This window comes from Dromaius novaehollandiae, chromosome 29 (genome assembly GCF_036370855.1).
Source record: "Dromaius novaehollandiae isolate bDroNov1 chromosome 29, bDroNov1.hap1, whole genome shotgun sequence".
In the NCBI taxonomy this organism is placed as follows: domain Eukaryota; kingdom Metazoa; phylum Chordata; class Aves; order Casuariiformes; family Dromaiidae; genus Dromaius; species Dromaius novaehollandiae.
The window spans coordinates 694,199-713,821 of NC_088126.1; the positions used below are offsets into that span (position 1 = coordinate 694,199).

The 19,623-nt window shown below is 48.5% G+C and overlaps 1 protein-coding gene across 6 annotated transcripts in view; it reads left to right on the forward strand.

Moving 5' to 3' along the window:
- Positions 1–19,623, forward strand: part of GATAD2B (GATA zinc finger domain containing 2B) — a 51,549-nt gene that overhangs the window by 1,257 nt on the left and 30,669 nt on the right. Inside the window, exon 1 of one of the 6 annotated variants that reach the window (XM_026118392.2) lies at positions 17,507–17,771. The exons of 2 other annotated variants lie outside the window; for them this stretch is intronic. Coding sequence is in view for 2 of the 4 variants with exons in the window: in XM_026118390.2 (XP_025974175.1) it covers positions 19,274–19,345 (72 nt within the window). In the remaining 2 variants the exon portion in view is untranslated. Of the gene's footprint in view, positions 1–17,506; positions 17,772–18,717; positions 18,748–19,258; positions 19,346–19,623 lie in introns of those variants that run through there. 3 more of the 6 variants (XM_026118391.2, XM_064499046.1, XM_026118390.2) reach the window with 3 other exon arrangements.

The following is a 19,623-nucleotide window of genomic DNA, read 5'->3' on the forward strand; positions in this document are numbered from 1 at the left end:
TTTGTTGGGCTTCAGGAGCAATTATTACTTGCTTCAGCGTTGCTGTTTTGGCATTCCCCTGTTCCCTCGCTGTGGTGATGGGAACGGGTGGCTCTTTCCCTGCTTCAGTCTGCTCTCATCTGGGAGATCCGGGTTTTCTGTCCTGAGGGATTCTGCCTTTCTCTGCGCCCTTCCAGGTGCTGCTTCCCCACACTAGGAGCAGGAGAGGGACAGCCGAGAAAACTTTCACCTCTCTGCTCTAACGCGAAGCAAGAGAGTCCAGTAACCATCTGGTTCTCTCGCTCTGGCCGTGCGCTGCCTCCCTCCGTGCGGGCAGCGTGAGGGCCGGGCCCGCACCCCTCCCGTCCGGGGGGAGCCGGGGGGGCCGAGCGCAGGGAGGGTGCGTGGGTCCGTGTCAGGGTCCGGGTGCAGCCTGGGAGGAAAAAGCTGCCTCTCGGGAGATCTAGGCGTAGGCCCTCCCGAGGCATCTGGAAATCTGGTGGCACAGTTTCTCCCCCCTTTCCTCAGTTTCCCAAAATAAGGGTGTTTGAGCAGCTTAAAATTGCTCTCCCTTCTCCTGTATTCCTGGTTAGAAATAAGGGTCTCTTTGGTGGGGGGAGGGGGAGACTTTGACAGGAAGAGGAGGAGGAGGTGATGGTGGTTTGGGCAAGCGGAGGGTAGCTGAAAGCAGGGAGGAAGAGCGACAGCATATGGATGCGATCTTATTGATTTGCTTTAACTGACTTGCCTTCCTCGCCTTCTGTTTGCTTAAATTCCCCCCCCCCCCCCCCCCCCCCCGGGAATTTTTTTGGAGCCTGTCTTGACTACTGACAACCCGGAGGAGGAAGGGGGGGATGAGCCTGTGCGGGGAGCTGCGTCCTTGTGGAAGAAGGTGTGGGAGGTTTTGACTCCTGTTCCTCCGTGCTCCTTGGCGGGGGGAGGGTTGGGATTGCAACAACAAGCGGTTCGCGAGGACGGTGGATTTAAAGGATTGTGCATGCTTGACTAAAGGTGAATGAGCGTGCTCCTTCTTTCGGCGGCGCAGGGAGCAAAGGGCTGGCGGTAGGACTCCGTCTGTCTAGGTGCGCCGGGAGCGCTCCCCTTCCCTTGCGGGTCTGGTAGCCCGCGTGTGCTGTTCCCTGGTTGCTCACTGAATTTTTGACTGGTCCTCGCGCTGCTTCTGTCGCTGGTGGCAGATACTGCTTCGGCTTAAACATCTGCGCACGGACGTCTGTGTCGCTCGGCGTGGTCTCGGGCGCCTCGTGTGCTGCCTGGCCGAGGGGGCTGTTCGGGCCCTGTCTGCCCTCGGGTTGAAGCCGCATCTTCAACGTGTCTCAACGCGGTGGCGGCCCGCTGTGCGCAGCAGAGTTCGGCTCCTCTTGGACAGATGTCTGTAGGAATCGGTGCGTCTAGCTTTGATTTAGGAGCATGCTTGGAATTTGTTGCATTCCTTGTTCTCTTGGTCACAGAAGAGTTACTAATCATCTGCTGATGGAAAATGGAAGCTTTCGGAGCTTAAAAGGCCTCTTTGGACCGGTGACCTGCTTTCTGGGTAGCTGAGGTCTCCGGTACTAGGTGCAACCTTAGCTTCAGCGCTTCTCCTGATCACGAGGCTGCATGAAACCGAGTGTGACACGCAGCTGACAGGGAGCATCCATCTTTGCAGGGCTGTGGTTTGCCTTTACCTAGTATGGCCTGGCTTCCTGTTTAGACGTCTAAATGGTTTCTGTGAATTCTGACAATCGGCTTGGAACGACGGGCTCCTCGCTGGGCTCGAGCGCTCGCACAAAGGAGCGGCTGCTCCGTCTCCTTTCAAACCCATCTGGGAGGGGGAGAGCAGGAATATCTACTCAGCGGAGTTAATTAAACTTAAGATGCTCTTGAAAGTGTCTTTTCTGCCAATGTTTTCTTCTGGGGAAGAGACACAGGACTTATCATAAGCCACTTAGAATATGCACAGGGTTTAAAATTAGAGGTGCGTTTCCTGGATTCATTCACTTAGTTTCTCTCATCACTCACCGGCCCCTTCAGCATTTCAGAAAAAACAACCGTTGAGGCTTTTTTGTGTGATTTCTTGCAAGTTTCAGCTCTTTGGCGGGGGGGGAACAAAGCACAATGAGCTGCTCGCTGATGCGCTGATCTCTGCGGGAGGGGGACGTTTAACGCGCACTGAGGTCCCTGCATACCTTATAACTTCTTTTTGCAGCCAGTTTATAAGGAATGTGAGCCTTTGTCTGGCAAGCAGTCCCACTGGTCCCAGGTTGGAAGGAGTCCTGTTGCATAGCATCCTGAGCACTGTGAACTTGTAAGAACTGCTGCTGTTGGATTTTTAAAACATTTTGGCAATAAAAAGAGCTAAGGATATGGAAAAAAATCCAGGATTTTTTTTACAGCCCAGTCTGTTACCCTATGGAGGATGACTTTTATTTTTAAAGGGGCATTTGGTTTAGAAAGTGCTGCTCTGCTCTGAGAGTTGCCAGGTGCCATTTGAAGCTGCTCATGTATAAGTATTGAACCCGCAGCTCCACATAATGTTTGTATTGAGGCACAACAGCAAAATGTTTCTGTTGTAGTAAAAAGGAGAGGAAAAAAAAAAGGCTATAAATCTAATCCCAGTGTAAAGCTACCCACCTCTTGCTCACAGAAATTCAGCCTATCAGACAATGCCACATGCTGTTGCAGTTTTATAGCATTGGATAAACCACTGAAAGATGCATAAGAAACTTACTTTTGCACATAGTTCTGGTGCGTTCTCGTGTGCCGAAACCTCGCTGGCGCTTCTGCGCACACATTCAAAGTGTGAACACGGTTTGAGGATCCATTTGCTTCTTCTAATTCTGTAGCTCTTAAATGCCGCTAGCGATCCCTCCACAGAAAGCAGCAGTTTTTGGTAGCTCCAAAGTATTGAGAGACAATAGCCAGACTCAGGTATTTCTTAATCTCCTTAATCTCAAGATGGCTCAGAGAAGCCCAGTTAGAGATCACTGGTGTTTCATTTGCAGTGATTTTTTGTTTGCGGATTTTTTTAACAGCTGGGATGTTGTATTGCTAGTCCGTAAGTTAGTTTACATAATTCTGGTGCAATACACCAAACAATAGGGCCTAGGCAATAGGCTGTTGCAGTGATTCCATGTTTCTTTCCTCTACTGTTACTGACTAAACTTTAAGTAGTTTCTCTTGGTCAGCTCTAAGTGTCAATATAGTAATTCAGGTAACTTGGCTATTAAAAAAAGATAAAAGCATAAATATTGTCAGGGCGCACCGGACCCTTTCTTGGCCAGTGTGAATGAGTCACTAAGAGAGTGTGAGCGTCAGCCTCTAAAACAGCAGGGTCGCTGATGCATCTGGGTGGGAAAAGGGGTGTTTTGCCATGGCGCATTCTTTGTGCAAGAAGTGGAGTCGAAACTTATCTGGGTCATTTGAAAAAAAACAAAAGCTTTTTTTATTGAAGAACATCATTAATTTGAAATCGGGACTATAAAGTAGTGTGGCGAAAGATTCTGATGCCTTTTCAGAGTACTTAAACCTGGGCCGTGCAGCAATGGGCGTCGTGTTTTCGAGGCCGGCCCAGGTGGTGGTGTGGAATCGGGCATCCCGCTACCCGTCTTCTCCACGCGTCTCACGCTCACAGCGCGCTCCAGCGCAATTTGGGTGGACTACCATATTTTTACTGTGACAACACCATTTCCGGAGCTGTGGTGTCTCTCCAGGAAAGCTGTTTTTACTGCTGCTGGCTCAGGCTTCTCTCTCCTTGCTCTCCGTAAGTGACTGCTGTAATGGATCTCCTGCTCCACCTTCTTGCTTTTGACACAGTGGAAGCAGGAGGGTAAGGTTTCAAGTCTGTCAGTGAGTCCGGGCCAGGAGCAACAAAGCTTCGTTTCCGGAGGGATGCCGGTGGCCCGCTGGGACGGCAGATCTTCCAGCCACCGCTCTGCCCCGCGCAGAGAAGGTGAGAAAGCTTCAGGGATATGGAATGTTTATGTTTTGTTTTTGTTAGCTGAAAGTTAATGAACATAATGCTTAGGTAACCTAAACCAGAGTTGCGTACCTGGTGATCGTTCTCGTGCGTGCTGGCTGTTTATAACGTAACCGAGGCTAACGGCGACTCTCCCCCTTCCCCGGCACTCCTAACCGAGTACAACATACCTGGAAGGTGTCACTTGTGTGTTGGGTGCATGGGCTGAAAAGCACATTTTTATGCTCTTTTCTGGACCTCGAGCTAAACTGAAAACTAGACTTCAAATATAGCTGTGTTCAAAATATATCAAACCTGATTTGAAGCAAAATAATTTCCCTGGTTAATTAGGCAGAGGGTAGACATTACCCCAGTGTAGTAATGTTGTCTAGGCCCAATTCTGTGCCTTAGTTCAATGGCTATACAGACAAACGAGTATCACCTGGGAGTAAAGCAGGCAGGCGTGTGCAGCGGGGATCCTCGCGGGGAGCGGGATGCCGCCGAGGGTTTGTTCTGGCCGTGATGGAGAGCTCGGTGGGAGCGTTGGTACCGTAGCTGAGCTGGTCTGCTTTTTCATCTATTAAGTATTTCCTTGGAGGGGTTCCTTTTCCTCTGCCATCTCCTAATCAGATGCTGAAATTCCTGAAGAATGCCATTAAAAACGTATTCACTGGAATCAAGGAGCACTGAAGTGGTTTCAGGTTGGATTCTTCTTACTGTTTTTTTTTCTCCCCCTCCCCACACGCCCTTTCCGTGCAATCCGTATAAATGGGGAAATGAGCTGTATGCAAATGCACACAGCAAACAGAAGAGTAAGGTTCTCCCCCCGGTTTGTTTTAATGACTGTCCGTGCTGCTTGTTACCAAACAGTCATGTTTCCAAGTGGAGCTCTGGCCTGTGTGCTGATAGTACTGAGATACAGGGGCTTCCTTACTGTGACTAATAAACTCCCTCCTCTCGTCTCGCGGGCTCGTACGGTACAACAAGAGAGGCAGCGGTTATCCCAGGTAGCGTTCGTTAGTGCTATAGCTTCGTCAAGGGCTTCATTAGGCGCGTAGTCAGAAAGCTCGTCCCTGTCCAGGGCAAATGAGTGTGTAAGGGATGTTGTGGAAGAGACTATGGTGTTAGGATTTATTCTTTGTTATTCTCCTTGATTTTCTTACAAACATGGCATATCATTTATAATTGCGCACTGTAAGCCCTTGGAAGAAAAGGGTTTATTTAAGACAGCGTGTTGAGGAAAGGGAGATAATGGTTAACTTCAGATTGCAATTAGTTTTGTAACTCTGTCCCTTGAACGTGGAATATTATCTGGTTATTTGTGATAATGGTATCCAGAATATGTCTGAAATCCTTCTGAAGACTCGCATCAGTATTTGGAATTCAAGTGCCATAAATGTGAGGGTGTTAGAAGAGCAGCTTCCAAGCCTCCTGTCTAAAATTAGCATGAAGAACTGTGCTGAAGTGCAGAGGAATCTATAAAGAACCTCAGGGGCTTTTTTCCACACAGCCTCGGCGAAGTGGGAGTCAATATGACCATTTCGTGTTGGTCCTACGGCTTAGGCTACAAGTTCTGCGGAGCCGCATCCATTTTGTTTTATTTTTAATTGGAGTCTTTCAGCTTTACGGTGGTAGCAGGTATTTCCAGCGAGGTGGTGCCTGCGAAGGCGAGCTTTAAAGTGCATAAATGGCCTAGTAGTATTTGCCTGGATGTAGGGCGTCACTGTCCAGACACGAGTGCTTCTCCTGGGGGGAGCCTGAAGCTGTCCAGCTGCAGAGTCCCGATGCTAGGTTGGACATCGTCCTCGCTCGCGGCCCCGGAGCAGCGTCCGTGAGACCCATCTCGTTCCTCGAGGTCGGAGCGCCCTGCCGCAGGATTGAAGAGTCACAAGAGGGGAGAAATGCATTAAAAGAACATTAAGGTTGTGACAGACAATGAAAGCTAAAGGGATTCTCGGTAAGGCTGAAATGGACTGTGTCTCCTCCGGTACCTCGGCGCGACGGGGAGCAGGGGAGGAGGGAAGGTGTCCTGTTGTGCGCAGAGGTGTTGGAGGGGCTGAGGTAGAATTTGCCCTTAACTGCACATTTCCTTGCTTTTATTGGTTTTCATCACAGCAGTTGGCATTCTCCTAGCAGTTCTTTTCCTGTGTAAATTTTTCATGCCTTTTCTTTAAAGGCAAACATTGCTGCTGTTGAATATGCAAATGTGTTGCACCGTAGGTGGAGTGGCTGGTGCATGCTCCCTCTGAGCATGCTTGCTGCCGGAGCCCTGCATCCCTGGCTTTTGGCACGGGTGGCAAGACAGCAGCTCTGTGCAGCCGCGGCCTGTTCTGCTGGTGGGGAAAGGAGGTAGTAATGGTAATACGGCAATTTGTGGTCATGTCCTGTTCAGTTTAACTGAGGAGTTAAAATGCCTTAAACTGTAGATGTTTAAATCCCCCTGAAGTTCATGCCTTACGGAGTCAGCAGCAGCGCTGCTTCTCCTGACCCCGCCGCAGTACAACGAGGCGGTCTGGGGCACGGTGTAAAATGGTCATAAGCCCAAACCAGCTGAAGCTAGTAAGTGTATTTTTCCGTAGGGTCCTGGGTGTCGGCCTCGCTTTCTCAGAAATCTTAGAAAATGAATGCAGGAGTCCCATTTCTTTGAAAATGGTCCTCAACCAAAACCTGTCTGTCATCTTGGAAAAAGAAAACCACTGTTTATTGCTTGTTTTCCATCTCCTGTACTGCAACTTGTGGTTATGCCCTATACTAAATATCAGAGTAGAGCACCTATGTTTTTTGATACCCGAAGATAAAACATTGCAATCCTACATTTCATTCAGTTAATGTGCTAGTTCAGCATCATGGGCTTAGAAGCATTGTCTTTATTACCAAACCTGCCTAAAGATGAGTATTTTTCAAACAGGCGACTGGAAGGGAGCAAGACACCCTTCTCTACAGGGTGTCTTGAAGTGGTGCTTTTCTCTGTCCAACTGTTGGAACCTTAAGTTTTGGTCTTGGATGGACGTGCTAGCCTTCAAGCCACGCAAGTCCCTGTGGTCGGTCTTCTAGGGAGCAGATGGGCCTCTCTCCTCTTCCCAAAGCAGAGATGTCCCAGGAAGCAAACTACAGAAGTAGCGTCCCGGAGGAAAGCGGCCTGAACGCTCCTGCTCTCGTGCCAAGCCAACCTGCTGGGGTTGGGCTGCTCTTTATCCCTCATCCCCTGACGTGTCCGAATCCCTTGTCGTGCCTTTTCCGACAAGGGAACGGATGGAGTCGGGTTTTCTTAGGTTCTTAGCTCTGCTGCAAGGAGGGAGGATGTGTTCTGGCTGTGCTTAACACGCCTCTTGTCTGGGGCTGAAGCTGGCTCTCCTTCCCCCGAAACCGCGCGGCCTGCCGAAGCGCTTTGGCGTTCACGCGGGTCCTTCGTTCCGCAGTGCGCGTGCGAAACTTTCCCACCCGCATCCCCGCGCGCCCTGGCTGCGTGCGGTGCTCTGCACTGCTTCGGTATCGAGTCCTGCACTCGAGGAGTAGGGAGACGTTAAGTGAGATGGATAACCTGAAATTCTCCTGGAGACAAGATTTTTATTGCTGACAAGTTCTTGGTTTAACAGTTTGCTTGTCTTTTTTTCTTTTCCTGACTGCCTAACACAGTTTGTATGAGAAGAAAGATAATTCACTTTAATGAATTATAAAACTTGTTTCACTGCAGTGGGTCTTCATTTTTCCTTTTGTCTGCAGCAGAGTCACTGTTTGAGTAGAATAAAATTAACTTAGTCTCTGAAAAGACAAAAGAACTGAAACTCCTTGCTGCTGAGAGGAGTTGAGGGAGGGAGGGGACAGGACATTATCTCGAAGGCCCCATACGTGCTGCCAATCAAAATGTTTTGGATGTTTTTTTGTAATCTAGCTTTTTAAATTTAAACACTTTGCCATTTAAAAATTATTTATATATACATATATGAAATGCTTTTTTGCTTTCCCAATTAATGAGAGCTATATGCAGGTATGCAGAAACAAACTGGATAAAGTTAATGAAACTGCCTGCTCTGTATTTACAAATATCCACAATTGTAGTCTTTCAGTTTTGCGCTCTGGCTATCAAGTGTTTTTAGTAACGGACTAAAATACTTGATGAAAAAGTTGCTTTTCTTTTATGCTGCAGGAACTTGCTACTTAATCATAGGGAATCTTTAGAAAACTGCTGTAACGCGCGTGTTGAGCCTGGACCGTTTTGCCTTTGTCTTAGTTGCGTGGCCCAAGGAAGGTCGGTGCCGAGGCTGCGGGGCCATTAGGGGCCCTTTGATCTGCAGACGCGCTCGCGGATCGGCCGAGCGGCGCCCGGCGTTGAGCTCCCGTTAAATGGTGGCTGGTGCCATCCCGGGCGCAGCCAGGGCGGGTGGAGAGGCCGCCGCTGTGCCGGGAGCGATGCTCTCGGCTCGCCGGGCAGACGTCTCGGCGGCGCGCGGGAGAGCGCCCTTGCCTACCTCGGCGACCCACCGGGAGAGGACGAGCTGCAGGTTTTTTGTTTTTAAAAGGAAATTTTGAGTGAAAGGAAATCGATCAGACAGATGCAGACTTTCGGAGAGTTTCAAAATGGTTGCTTAGTAATAGTCCCTTGTTGTTGAATACGTCCAAATCTAATGCATTTTCCCCTTCTATGAATCATTCCCTAACTTGCTTGTTATTAAAGTCCCTGATTCTAATTTAATCTTGGAGACTTGACAATTTTAAATACCTACTAGTGCAGTGTGATTCTGAATTGGCATTTCAATAGCTTATTGTTTCAGGGTTTGCAACAATTTCAGCAAACTCACAGGCGTGTGGAAGAAAGCTGTACTTAAATATGCACAAATACAGTCACTGGAGTGTCTCTGCTTCGAATTCGGAGGCATCGTTTCTAGAATTCCTCTCGGTTTATTGTAACGCTGTATATTTAGTAGCCCTGTAACAACACATGCAGCAGAGGCATGAGAGGATGTGTATCCATTACAGTATACCTTTACACTGAAATAGGGGCAAGATGCTGATATACTTGCTTTTAAAAGAATGTCTTTAATGGAAGGTCAGATCCTGAAAGTCTGCTGTTTAGCAGTGCAGTTTTAAACTACTTATCTGCCGGGTTCAGCTATATTTAGTCAGAGTATTTTGTGAGATTTGGATGGATTGAAGCAATGGCAGGTTAGGAAGCTCGTAAGTCACCAAGGATGTCTTAACGAATGCTGGGCTCCACATGGCAGTTTCTGATGCTTTCCCCGGTGTGCTGGAGCGTCGGCGTCCTCGCTGGCTGGTGAAGGGGGTTCATTCGGACCACCAGCAGCCGTCAGACGTCTCGCTTTCTCTTTCCTGTGCACGTTTTTTGTCTGTGGATTTTTTTTTTCTTACTCTCACACTTATATTTTTATGCTAATGATGCTTGGTGTTTTTACTCGTTCGGTCTGCTCCTCCAAAGCTCGCGGCCCCCAGCGTTGCTCTGTGCACCAGGGACCAGTTTTGCATTGCAGCGCTGACCCTTACTGAAAACGACTGGACTCGGGAGTCAGCAGCTACTGGACGTTGTCAGCTTCCCACACTCTGTGGTGAGGATAGAAATAGGACTGCTGTCCATTCATTTTCCTGTGGGATAACGCTGTTATGAAAATATTACATTGCAAGTAGTTCTTGTTGTCGTGGACTGCTACCAGTCCGTGAAAATTGCCATGGATATCAAAACCAAGAGTGTGAGGGCAACTAACCTTGGCATTATGCTGAAAATTTCTAAGGAGATAAGCAAGTCAAAGGACATATTTAAGGCTTGTTTGTGTTGTGTTTTAGAGAGTATTTATAATTTCAGAGGGGTTAACCCCAGACCTGAACTGAACTTAAGTAACAGCGTTGTGCCAGTGATGACTAGCCCTTACAGAATAAAATAACTTTGAGTTATGCTGAGGCAATCCTTGCTGTCTGTTTCTGATGAACATTGTTCTGCTTCATGTAAGTTTGCTGGTGAAACCTTGTTTTCACTTAACCAATTCCTTTGCTTTGAGGTTGTCAGGCTTTGAAGTTATACTGAATGGGAATTTAGGTTTCTAGTTTAAAAATTCTCTGCTTTCTTCATGTAGTTGTGTTCCAATTTTACCAAAACATTTTTCAGATTACTTAGTGTAAGTTTGAAGCTGTATTATTATTATTATGATGATGATCATTTGCTTGTTATTAGTTAATGACAAGGAAGGAAAAAGTCCAAAACCCACGAAGAGGAAGGAAGGGGGGAGCGGGTTCAGGATCCCTCTCGGAAGAGAAAGGCAGCGCAAGTGACAGATTTATAACCTGAGGGTACCGCAGGTGGGGAATGAGCAGCGAGGGAACAGAGTTCTCATGCAACGTGCCCTGTTCTGGTGGGTTGCTTTACTGCAGAAACTCCCCCGAAGGGTCCTGCTGTATTTGAGACGTGTCCCCGTCCTTCAGTGATCCAGGGATATTAGTGTTTTGAATTGATCTTACATTTACAACACCAGCATACTTTTTCCAAGCTGTCTGTTGCTGGATGTCTTGTTCTGGTTGAGTTTAAATTTTAATAGAATTATTGTAATTAACTCTTTTTCATTCTCCTCAAAAAACTGTCATGGCATTTACCACTCTTCGGGTTGTGGGCTTTCCTCCTGTTATAATTTCCTATAATGTGTTTGTATGTGAAGGTAGGCTTCGTGCTGTCTTCAGGTGTTGGAAGTCTTCTGGGCTGGATCCCGCTGTGAACGCGCACCTTCAAACCCAGCCGTTCCGCCTGGAACGCTCTCCTGCGTGGCTGAACGCAGGAGCCTCGTCTGGCCCTTGTCCCGGCGGCGGGAACGTTGGCCACCTTTGTTGCTTATTTTGGGGTTGTGGTATCGTCGTTGTTTTCTGGGCCGGGGCGGGGTCCAGATGGAGCTAACTCTTGCCCTGCCGTTACTTCTGTGCAATGAGATGTTAGTGCTTTGAAAAGTGACTGCATAAATTAAACTTTCCAAGTATTTAGTCCCAATAAATTAACTCTAAGCGATCGCATCCAGTATATCCTACTCTTCTGGTCAGCTACCTCTTTCTTACCTTTCTGATGAGTTACCTGGGAAAACTTGAAGGTTTGTCACATTGGAGACCCTTGCCACCCGTCCTTTGTGTGTTATATATAAGAATCACTGTAAAAGCAAAAACGAAGAGCATACATGGACTTCTGGGCTAATCACCCAGCAGAGCAGGCAGGAATCGGGAGAGATTTCTCAGCTATGGATCACCTGCAGATAATGAATTGGGTTCGGGAAACAGAGCTGCATAAAAGCAGCTATTGTTAGCACTTTGCAGACGTACTCAAAGGCCTTTTCATAGTGGAAGGAGAAGCACCCAGAGGATGGGTCCTTATGAAAGGACCCCAAAATTCAATTAAATGAATAGTCCAGTGATGTTTTACCACTACCTTTCCCCTCCTGGTTGTAAAGATCTTTCAGAAACCTTGGAAGGGCAGGATAAGGGAGGGGGCAGTAGGAGAGATGTAAAGCATCTCAGCCACCCCCAATTTGTGGAAAATAGTTTTATCTTTGCTGAATCTCTGCAAACCTAAAACAATGATCAAAGGTCTGCAGGAAGGTGAGGAGTATGGAAAAATATGAAACGGTGTTTAAAATCAGAGAATGGAAATGGCTGAGGACAGGGAAAACTGCTGAAGAAACTTTTTGCTCTGGTGGGTTGGTGTAGATGAAGAGGTGAGATAAAGAAGGCTGGAGTGTAGGATGGAGATTTCCCTAGGGGAACTGCTGAAGGTAGTGTAATCTCCTCCTTGATACCAGCTCCCTTTTCTCCATGACATAGTGAAGAAATAAAAAGCTGCACATGCAAGACTAGGCAGAGATTCTCCCTGCAGCTCAGAGCAAAGCAAATACTGGTATATCATTGCAAACCAGAAGGAGAACAGGCCTTCAGAAGATGGGAAACTGGTGCATCGATCATCTGGCCATATTAAACTGAAGCAATATTTTAGTCTCTACAACATGCCTGATGTAAACTCGGAGCTAAGATATGCAGTGTATGAAAACAGAGTCTTGGATGTAAATTGACACAATGCTAGCTCTTCAAACCATCAAAAGAGAGGTCAGGTTTTTTAACTTGAAGCTGTTTGTCCTTGACATAAGTCTCTCTTAAGCACCCATATTGCGGTAGCTTCCAGAAAGATATGTTAGGATTTGTGTATGTTCATTATAGCTAAAAATCAAGCTGCTTTCACTTAGCCTTCCAGCTTGAAGTACCCAGCTTTGAAAGCCTTGGCTGCGGGAGAGATGGAAAAATAACTTGTTCAGCAAGCATCAAATACGGACTCAGTTTTGGGAAATAAATTTCAGATATGAAGACTCTCAGCTGAGAATACATTGCTTAGGTACGAGTGTTTAGAGACAGTCAGCAAAAACATCTCAATTCAGAGTTTGAACTGAGGAGAGGGTCAACTTTTTCTGCAATCAGGCCCAAGCAGCGCTCTGTGGCAGATGAAGATGGTCTGTGGAGGGAAGTGAGAAGTCGGGGCGGTGATGTACGAGAGGAGCAATGCCGGTGAGACGGCCAACGGCCTCCAGTGCCGGCTGAACTTCAGGAGCGTTTTCTGGGTGCTGCCGTGTAGGTTTTTTTCAGGGACTGGTCTAGGAACAGCCAGGGCACGGCTGCAGTATGCTTTGGGAGAAGGTCATCGTTTTGATGAGGGCTTACAGTTGGGAGGAGACTGCAGGGAAGCTCTCTGCTCTTCGCTAGCTCGATGGCTCCCGCATTTCTAGCATCCAAGCGGATGCTGTAGGATGGGAAGCTGGTGGAAGGCGAGGGAGAGCTCCTGGGAGAAGTCACCCGAGGGGCTCCAAGAGCCCACCCCCGGGTAGAGGGGCTGCACGGGTGGGTGATGACCGAACCACGGCATCTGTCGGGGGCTGAGGACTTCTTCCAGAAGTCTTTGCTCTGCGGCAGGGAGGCTTCCTAGTGCGGTATGTTCTGGGAGGGGCACAATCCCTGTCCCCCCTGCCCAGACCCCCAAAACATACAGTTTCTTCAAGCAGAATGACAAATCTTGGTTAAGATTTCTGAAGGATTCTGAACTGCTCCAAATAACATACTTGGACTGTCTTTTAAAGTGCTGATTTCTGCTTCTGATTCACTCCTCCCTTTCTTCAGTGACCTGGCCCTTGGTCTGCTCTTCAGTGTTTTTGGTGGACACAGCCTGAAAATCAATCTTATTGGGGCCCAAATGACTACCTCATTAGTCTATAAATGTATGGTAACTACCATGTAATTACAGCCTAATTAGTTATTTCCCCCTCTGTAAACTAAATTGTTCCATTTTATCTAATAAGGCAAACTCAGATAGTACCCTTGCTTACAGTGGTGTTGAAACTCTGGTTTAATTACCAGATTCTCTGCAGCCCATAGGTTGACTAAATACATGATAGTTACTGGGTATTATAGATTACATGGTTATTTGTGCACTGTGTAATAGGTTTATTTTTAGAAGATGATTTGATAATGCTTTCAGCATGTAAAACCAGTGAAACCTGTGTGCGCTGTCTTGAAAAAGATGTAATTTGTAAGTTGGTCACTTAAGCTTGTTCCGCAAATAAATGAAATATAGTACCGATACTTAATTACATGCAGGGAGTCTCTCCAAATTTACTATAGCTCTCTTGTTAACCTTTGATTATCCCAATCTTGTAATTTGCAGCCGAAGACGGAATGTCCCATTTCACGAGGTATTTCAGCTGTATGTTAGCACAAACAATTTCCATCCAAACTGTTGACACACTGGATTCCTATTTTCTGTTTTGCAAACAAAACTTTGTGCTAGGTTTTGAAGTAATCTGTTGGTTCATCGGCTTTGGAAAATACTTGAACATACTCATTAATGGAGAGGATTTTGGACGAGTGCGTTTGCAGTGAAGGGCGCAGCGTGGGGAGACTGGTGAGCCTTAGGTCTTTGACTTGGAATAGGAACTTCAGAACAAGTGATAAAATGTATTAAAAATATATTATGAAAACAAAATGCATTTAAAAATCTGTTCCGAACCTGCTTTTAACCTGTTACCGCTGCCTGCTGGAAGTGCAAACGCAGAGGTTTGTGCGCAGAGAGCATCGGCAGCGCAGCCAGCTCCGCGTTGCTGTCGCGTCAGGTGTGCGCTCATTCCTGCTCTGCAGTCCGGCTTGCAAGGGCACGGGCAATGCTGGCTTTATTTCTGCTGTAGGCTTAAAAAACCCCAAACAAACAGAATTCAATATTCACATCAGTTCTGTGGGGGGTTTTTTGTTTTAAATAAAGTCGATTATGAAGAGTTGTTGGTGGCTTAGTCAACAAAGTTAGACTAAGACAGATGTGACCTGTCTCTGTCCTTGTTGCTTTCCGAGGAACTGCTTGGCATGCTGGAAACTTAAAATACACATTAATCCTTTAATGAGACCTCAAACTTGTCAAGATCACACTCACTACTTGGCTACCTTACTTCAGTACTAGGCCAGATCAGGCAAGTACAGCACAATTGCGCAGATCTATGAAGCTTAATGGTCAAAATGTTTTACTAGAAATGATTATGAACAGCTTGTGGGTGCTGCTAGTCACAGCTCAGTTTCACCGTGAGACTGAAAATGAAATGGAGACGGCTCTTATTAAAGCTATACGGAAGACTCTTCTTACTGTAGCAAAAGGATGGATTTGCTATAAGTGGATGCAGAAAGACTTGCATTTGAGCAGCAACTTTTCCCCTGTTGGTTTTCTTGTAGTATTTAAAGTAAGCCATACATAATATGGGACATGTAGACTTCTGCTCTTTGAGCTGTTCAGTGAAATTGTGGAGCAAGTCTCTTTCTCACGGTGTAAATGTCTTTGGAAATTGTTTAGAAAGCTACCTCCGCAGGTTGCTGGGCTGGAGGCAGGTGAGCTGCAGTGTGTGCAACTGGCGCTGGTGCAAATGGGTAGGTTGAGAAATGGGGTTGAGGGTTTCATGGCTTCTCTTCTCTTCTCACCTACTGCCTTGCTGACCTTACAGTGGCTTCCTTGAACAGTTCTGTGCTCTGTTTAGTGTTGAGGAGTGATTTGTTTGGACACTGCTTTGGAAATGCAAAAATAATCTACTGGATTTGTGTATTACAAGGAAGAGTAGTCTAAGCATGAAATGCAATGAATCTCATCCTACATCTGGATGTGCGGACTGTGTGTTTTGATATCGGTAGCAGCTGGGTGCCAGTGCCTGGAAGTAAATGTGCCCCAGTGCCGCTGTCCTTTACACCAAAGGAGTTGGTGGCTTGTTCTTTTTCAGGAGAATTGCATGGATTGAGAAGTCGGGAGTGTTTTTGACCGCTGTTGGTAGACGTTAACCTGAAAGTGCCAACACAGTATTTATCGTGAAAGCGATGAAGACCTGTTATAAGTGCAGTATAAGCTAATGTCCTCTTAACTAATCCATGTTGCTGAATTTGCATCCGACTTCAGGACAGTGGGCTTTGATAGGCTGAAGCTCCCAGCAGATGTTTTCTGGGAACAGCTGTTGAGAACAAGTGTGCTGTAGTTTGCACTGTGTTGCCTCGTGGTGGCCAAATATTCTTTTGCTACCTTGCTATTTTTGTAGCAAATAGTTGTAGGACTTTATCCGCTTTATTCTGGTGGCAAAATGATTTCGGTAAGAGCAGGGTTCATGGGTGCTCGGGGGCTGGAGGAAGTTGGCTTGCAGTTCTCAGGAATCTCACAGGCTTTTTTTACACCGCTGAGTAAATTTTCATGGTCATGAGATTCCTCAGATGCCCACAGATTTTACGTAGCTTCCTAATCATGAAGCTACCTCTCGCCAACCTCGTGCATCCATCGCTCTATGAGGTCATGTCTGACTCTTTCTCTGCGTGGCCTTTGGTTCCGTTCGCTTCCTTTTTTGCATTTCATCTTTAGTCATTTGCTTCCACCTGTAGAATTCAGAGCATCATTTTCTCTGAAATAGGGATCCTGCTTTTCTTTAGCCCTATGCAAAGCGTTGTGTAGGTGTGCTGCAACACGAGGAGCTACGGGAATTTGTCGTCTTTGAAACTTAGTTTTACACACGTAGTACTTCAGCTTAAGGCTTGATTAAATCTGCTGTGTCTGTAGGAGTCCAGTCTCGGGTAAAGCGACTGGGTTGAGTGGCACCTGCTTGTGTTTTCTTTGGGGAACGAAGACGTGGGCACCACTAGATACCCTGGGCCATGCTCCAAACCCCGCAGGTGCCATCGCTTTGCATCTCCATGTGTGCATGAGTCTGAGCAAGAGAATGCCCGAAGGGAGAGGACAGCTTGGGTCTCGGTGCTCCTTGGGGAGCAGCACAGAGGATGAGGCCGCGGGCAGGCGCGTCACGGCTGTGTGCTTGGGAACAGCTGGTGCAGTGAGAGCTGACTGGGGGAACGGGGTGTCCGAGGTCCTGCACCGCGGTTCGAACAAGCGGGGAACAGCCGCCGGCTGGCCAAAACTGTGATGCTCTAGTTGTGGGAGGGACAGGCGGGGATGGGCTGGTGGTAGGACACGGCAGCAAAATGGCGAGACCTCGGAGCTGAAGCTCTCGGAGGCCTCGGAGCCGTGGCCTGGGAGGCCCCGGGCCTCGAGGCCTGGCGTGGTGGACCTCTGATGAGCGAGGAGCGCAGACCTGACGAGGAGGAGGCTGCATCATTTATTTCTGGGTGAGAAGGGAAATCAAATCCAAACCCACGGCTGGGTATCTGAAACCGTCTGGACGTCTGAAACCCGGTGGCTCAGGACGGTGCAGTCAGAGCGGGCTCCTGGGGTGCCCGGGGGGCTCGGGGCGGTTCGACTTCGTGGCGTTTGGCTTCTGGGTGTTGGGAGATGCCCTTCCCCGGGAAGCGGGGATGCGTTCGTGCGCTGCTAGTCCACCCGTGGACCGTGGCTGCAGGGCTTGGGCCGCCTTGGCTCGACGGAGGTTTCCGAGCCCCGCCGACGCGCGCGGGCGTCGAGGAGGGAGGCTGCGTGCGAGGTGAGCGGAGGGGAGAGGCGCCGCTCCGCCGCGGTCCCTCTGCTCGGGGAGCGCGGCTGGAGCTCACCAAGCAGGCGCGACCCTGCGTTCGGGAGACGCTTCGAGGGGGCAGCGACGGACGGCGGCCCAGGCCGGCAGCATCCGTCCCCGGCTCCCGCGCCGGCCGCGGCTCGGTGGCGTTGCGCGATGGAGGAGACGGCTCGACGCCTCCCCGGCCGGGCGCTTTGGCCAAGCGGCTCCCGGCCCAGGGGCACCGGCCGCCGGCTCCGCGCCGGGGCGGCACCTCCGCACGCCGGTTCTCCATGTCGGTGGAATCGCTCTTCTCTTTTTCCTTTTTTTTTGAACTGTTTTGGGAACTAAACAGTTAAAATAACATTGGAGGAAAAGAGCTCTCATGAATGAAGACAAAGTTTGGCGAGGCGCCAGGCGCTGCTGGCGCGTGGGGGAGGGGGCGGCAGCTAACTGACTTTTATACCGCAAACGACTTAAAAAAAATTAAGAGATAATTCCATGTCCTGAGGTTACAAACCGGCTGCAACTGGTTTTTTTTCTTCTTCTTTTTTTTTCCCTTTTCCCCTGCCCCCGCTAGGCATCATGGGTAAAAGCAAGCATCCCCCTTTTCTTTTGTTTAATATAACAGTACGGCGCATGATTGGCAGGGAAGTGCCCGTTTTGAGACAGGGCTTCGGCAGGTCCCCGGAGGGGGATGGCACGGGGGCCGCCCCTGCTCTTCCGAGGGGGCTCTCGTAAAAAAGGCGCTCTCTGCCCGCCCGCCCGCCCTCCCCCGGCTCGCTCTCCGCTCCCGTTCCCCCCTTCTTTCCTCCCTGTCTCTAATTTTCTTGACAACTAGAGGAGGCAGCAGGAATATTGTACCTGTAAGTATTCTTTAGACTGTCCTTTTTTTTTTTTTTTTAAACAGACAAAAGGCTCTTTATGGATTATCAGATCTGCTTTTTCTCTCCTTTTTTTTTTTTTTAACATGAGTTTGGAAGCTAAATGTAATGTCTTTACAGAATATTTTAAGGAGAGAACTAGCACTGTTGCTTGTATTTGCTGTTGGAGCGGTTCCCCCCTTCCCCTACCCTGCAGAAAATCCCACCTCGCTCAGGTTCCTCGGCGCGAGCATCGGTATTCGCGTGCAATTACCGAACGTGACCCTCCCCGGGCTAAAGCTGCACGGGAAGGCTTATTTCGGGTATTAAAAAAAAAAAAATTCTTTTGTCTGTAGTGCTGATGGTTTGATGTAACAGCCCCCCCTTCTCCCGTTCGGTGTCAGCTCCAGCCCCTCTCCGTGAATGGAGGCAGCCAGCTGACGGCGAGCGCTGGCCCGGCGCCAGGCGGGAGCTGCGTGTGCGTGTGCAGCGTACGCGGCACAAAGGGGAGGCCTGCAGTCGAGGAAATCACGGGCGATTATATAAGGGAGCCTGCGTCATCCCTGCTCGCTCAGGCTGGCGGGGGGGAGCAGAGGTGGAGGAGGATTAAGGAGAGCGCTCCCCCCCCCCGCCCCGTTTTGCCCCGCTTTATTTTTCAATGACCGGTTTCGGCGCGGGGGGGGGAAGCGTTTCCGAGCTCGCGGGGCTGGCTTTCCCCAAAACGTGCCGTTGCTGCCAAATTCCTCGTGAAGCAGCAGCAATAGATATACACATATATATATATATACTTTTTCCCCCTTGGTGGTGGGGGGCAAAAAGCACCCCCCCCCCATCTGCCGAAATCCAGGGGTGTGCTGGGGGGCTGAGGCGCGAGGGGTGTCGTGCTGGACGCAGCAGCTTTGCTTACCTGAGCTCCTGGAAGTCCTTCTAATAAACCAACCTTGCTAAAAATGAGAACTTGGGAATGGCAGATAAGAGCGTAAATATTATCATTTGCTCCCTCTCCTTTTCCCTAATGGTTGTCGGTGATTGGGAAAGAAGTACTTTTTTGCATACCATCTGCTCCCCGCCGTTGGGTTCGTACCGTGCAAAAGCCGACACATGGCAGCAGCGTTACGGCGTGTCCCGAGCTCCCGGCGCCCGGACGGCGGTTCGGGTCCCTTCTGCTGGGGCCGGTGTTGTGTTTCACTAGCTGTTAACAGCCGTGCGGTTCCTGGGCTCCGCTGCAGTCGTGGGCGTTTTGCTCGGTGAGACCGAGTCGGTTTGGAAGTTGCGATGTTATCTCACCGACCCCGTCCATTTTTACCTGCTTTCTAGATGTGTTTTACCTCTCGGAGCTCGAATTTGGGGGAGAAAGGAGAATTAAGCGCGCGCGTTAATGAGCAGAGGTGTCGTAACGTTGCTGTTGTCTTTATGCGAGTCCTCGCGTTTGCTCTGATCGCTCGGATCTGAAGAACTGGTTAGGAAGGGAAAACAGCGGAACTGTTTAACGAGTTTGCGCTGAAATGACTGTAAGAATTTATGGTCTGCTGCAATCTAGAGACAGCTCCCTGATTCTGTTGAAAACTACCCGCACGGTTTGTCTTCTAAAATATTTTCTTTGTCTTATTTTTGACTCTTGTGTATCTAAATAGTAGTGAAAAACCCTTGCTTAAACCCCCAATTTATGAATGACTCGTTTTTCTGTAACACTTGGTGAAATTTTTAGGGAATCTGTCAGTTATTTTCTCTTTGTTAAGGCTCTGTTTGGGATTGTGTGTTTCTTTAAAGACTCGTGCACGTTCTGTTCTTGATAAAATCTGTGTGATAGGCCTACGTATTTTTTCTTACCTGCAAAAAATATTCCTCCACGCAG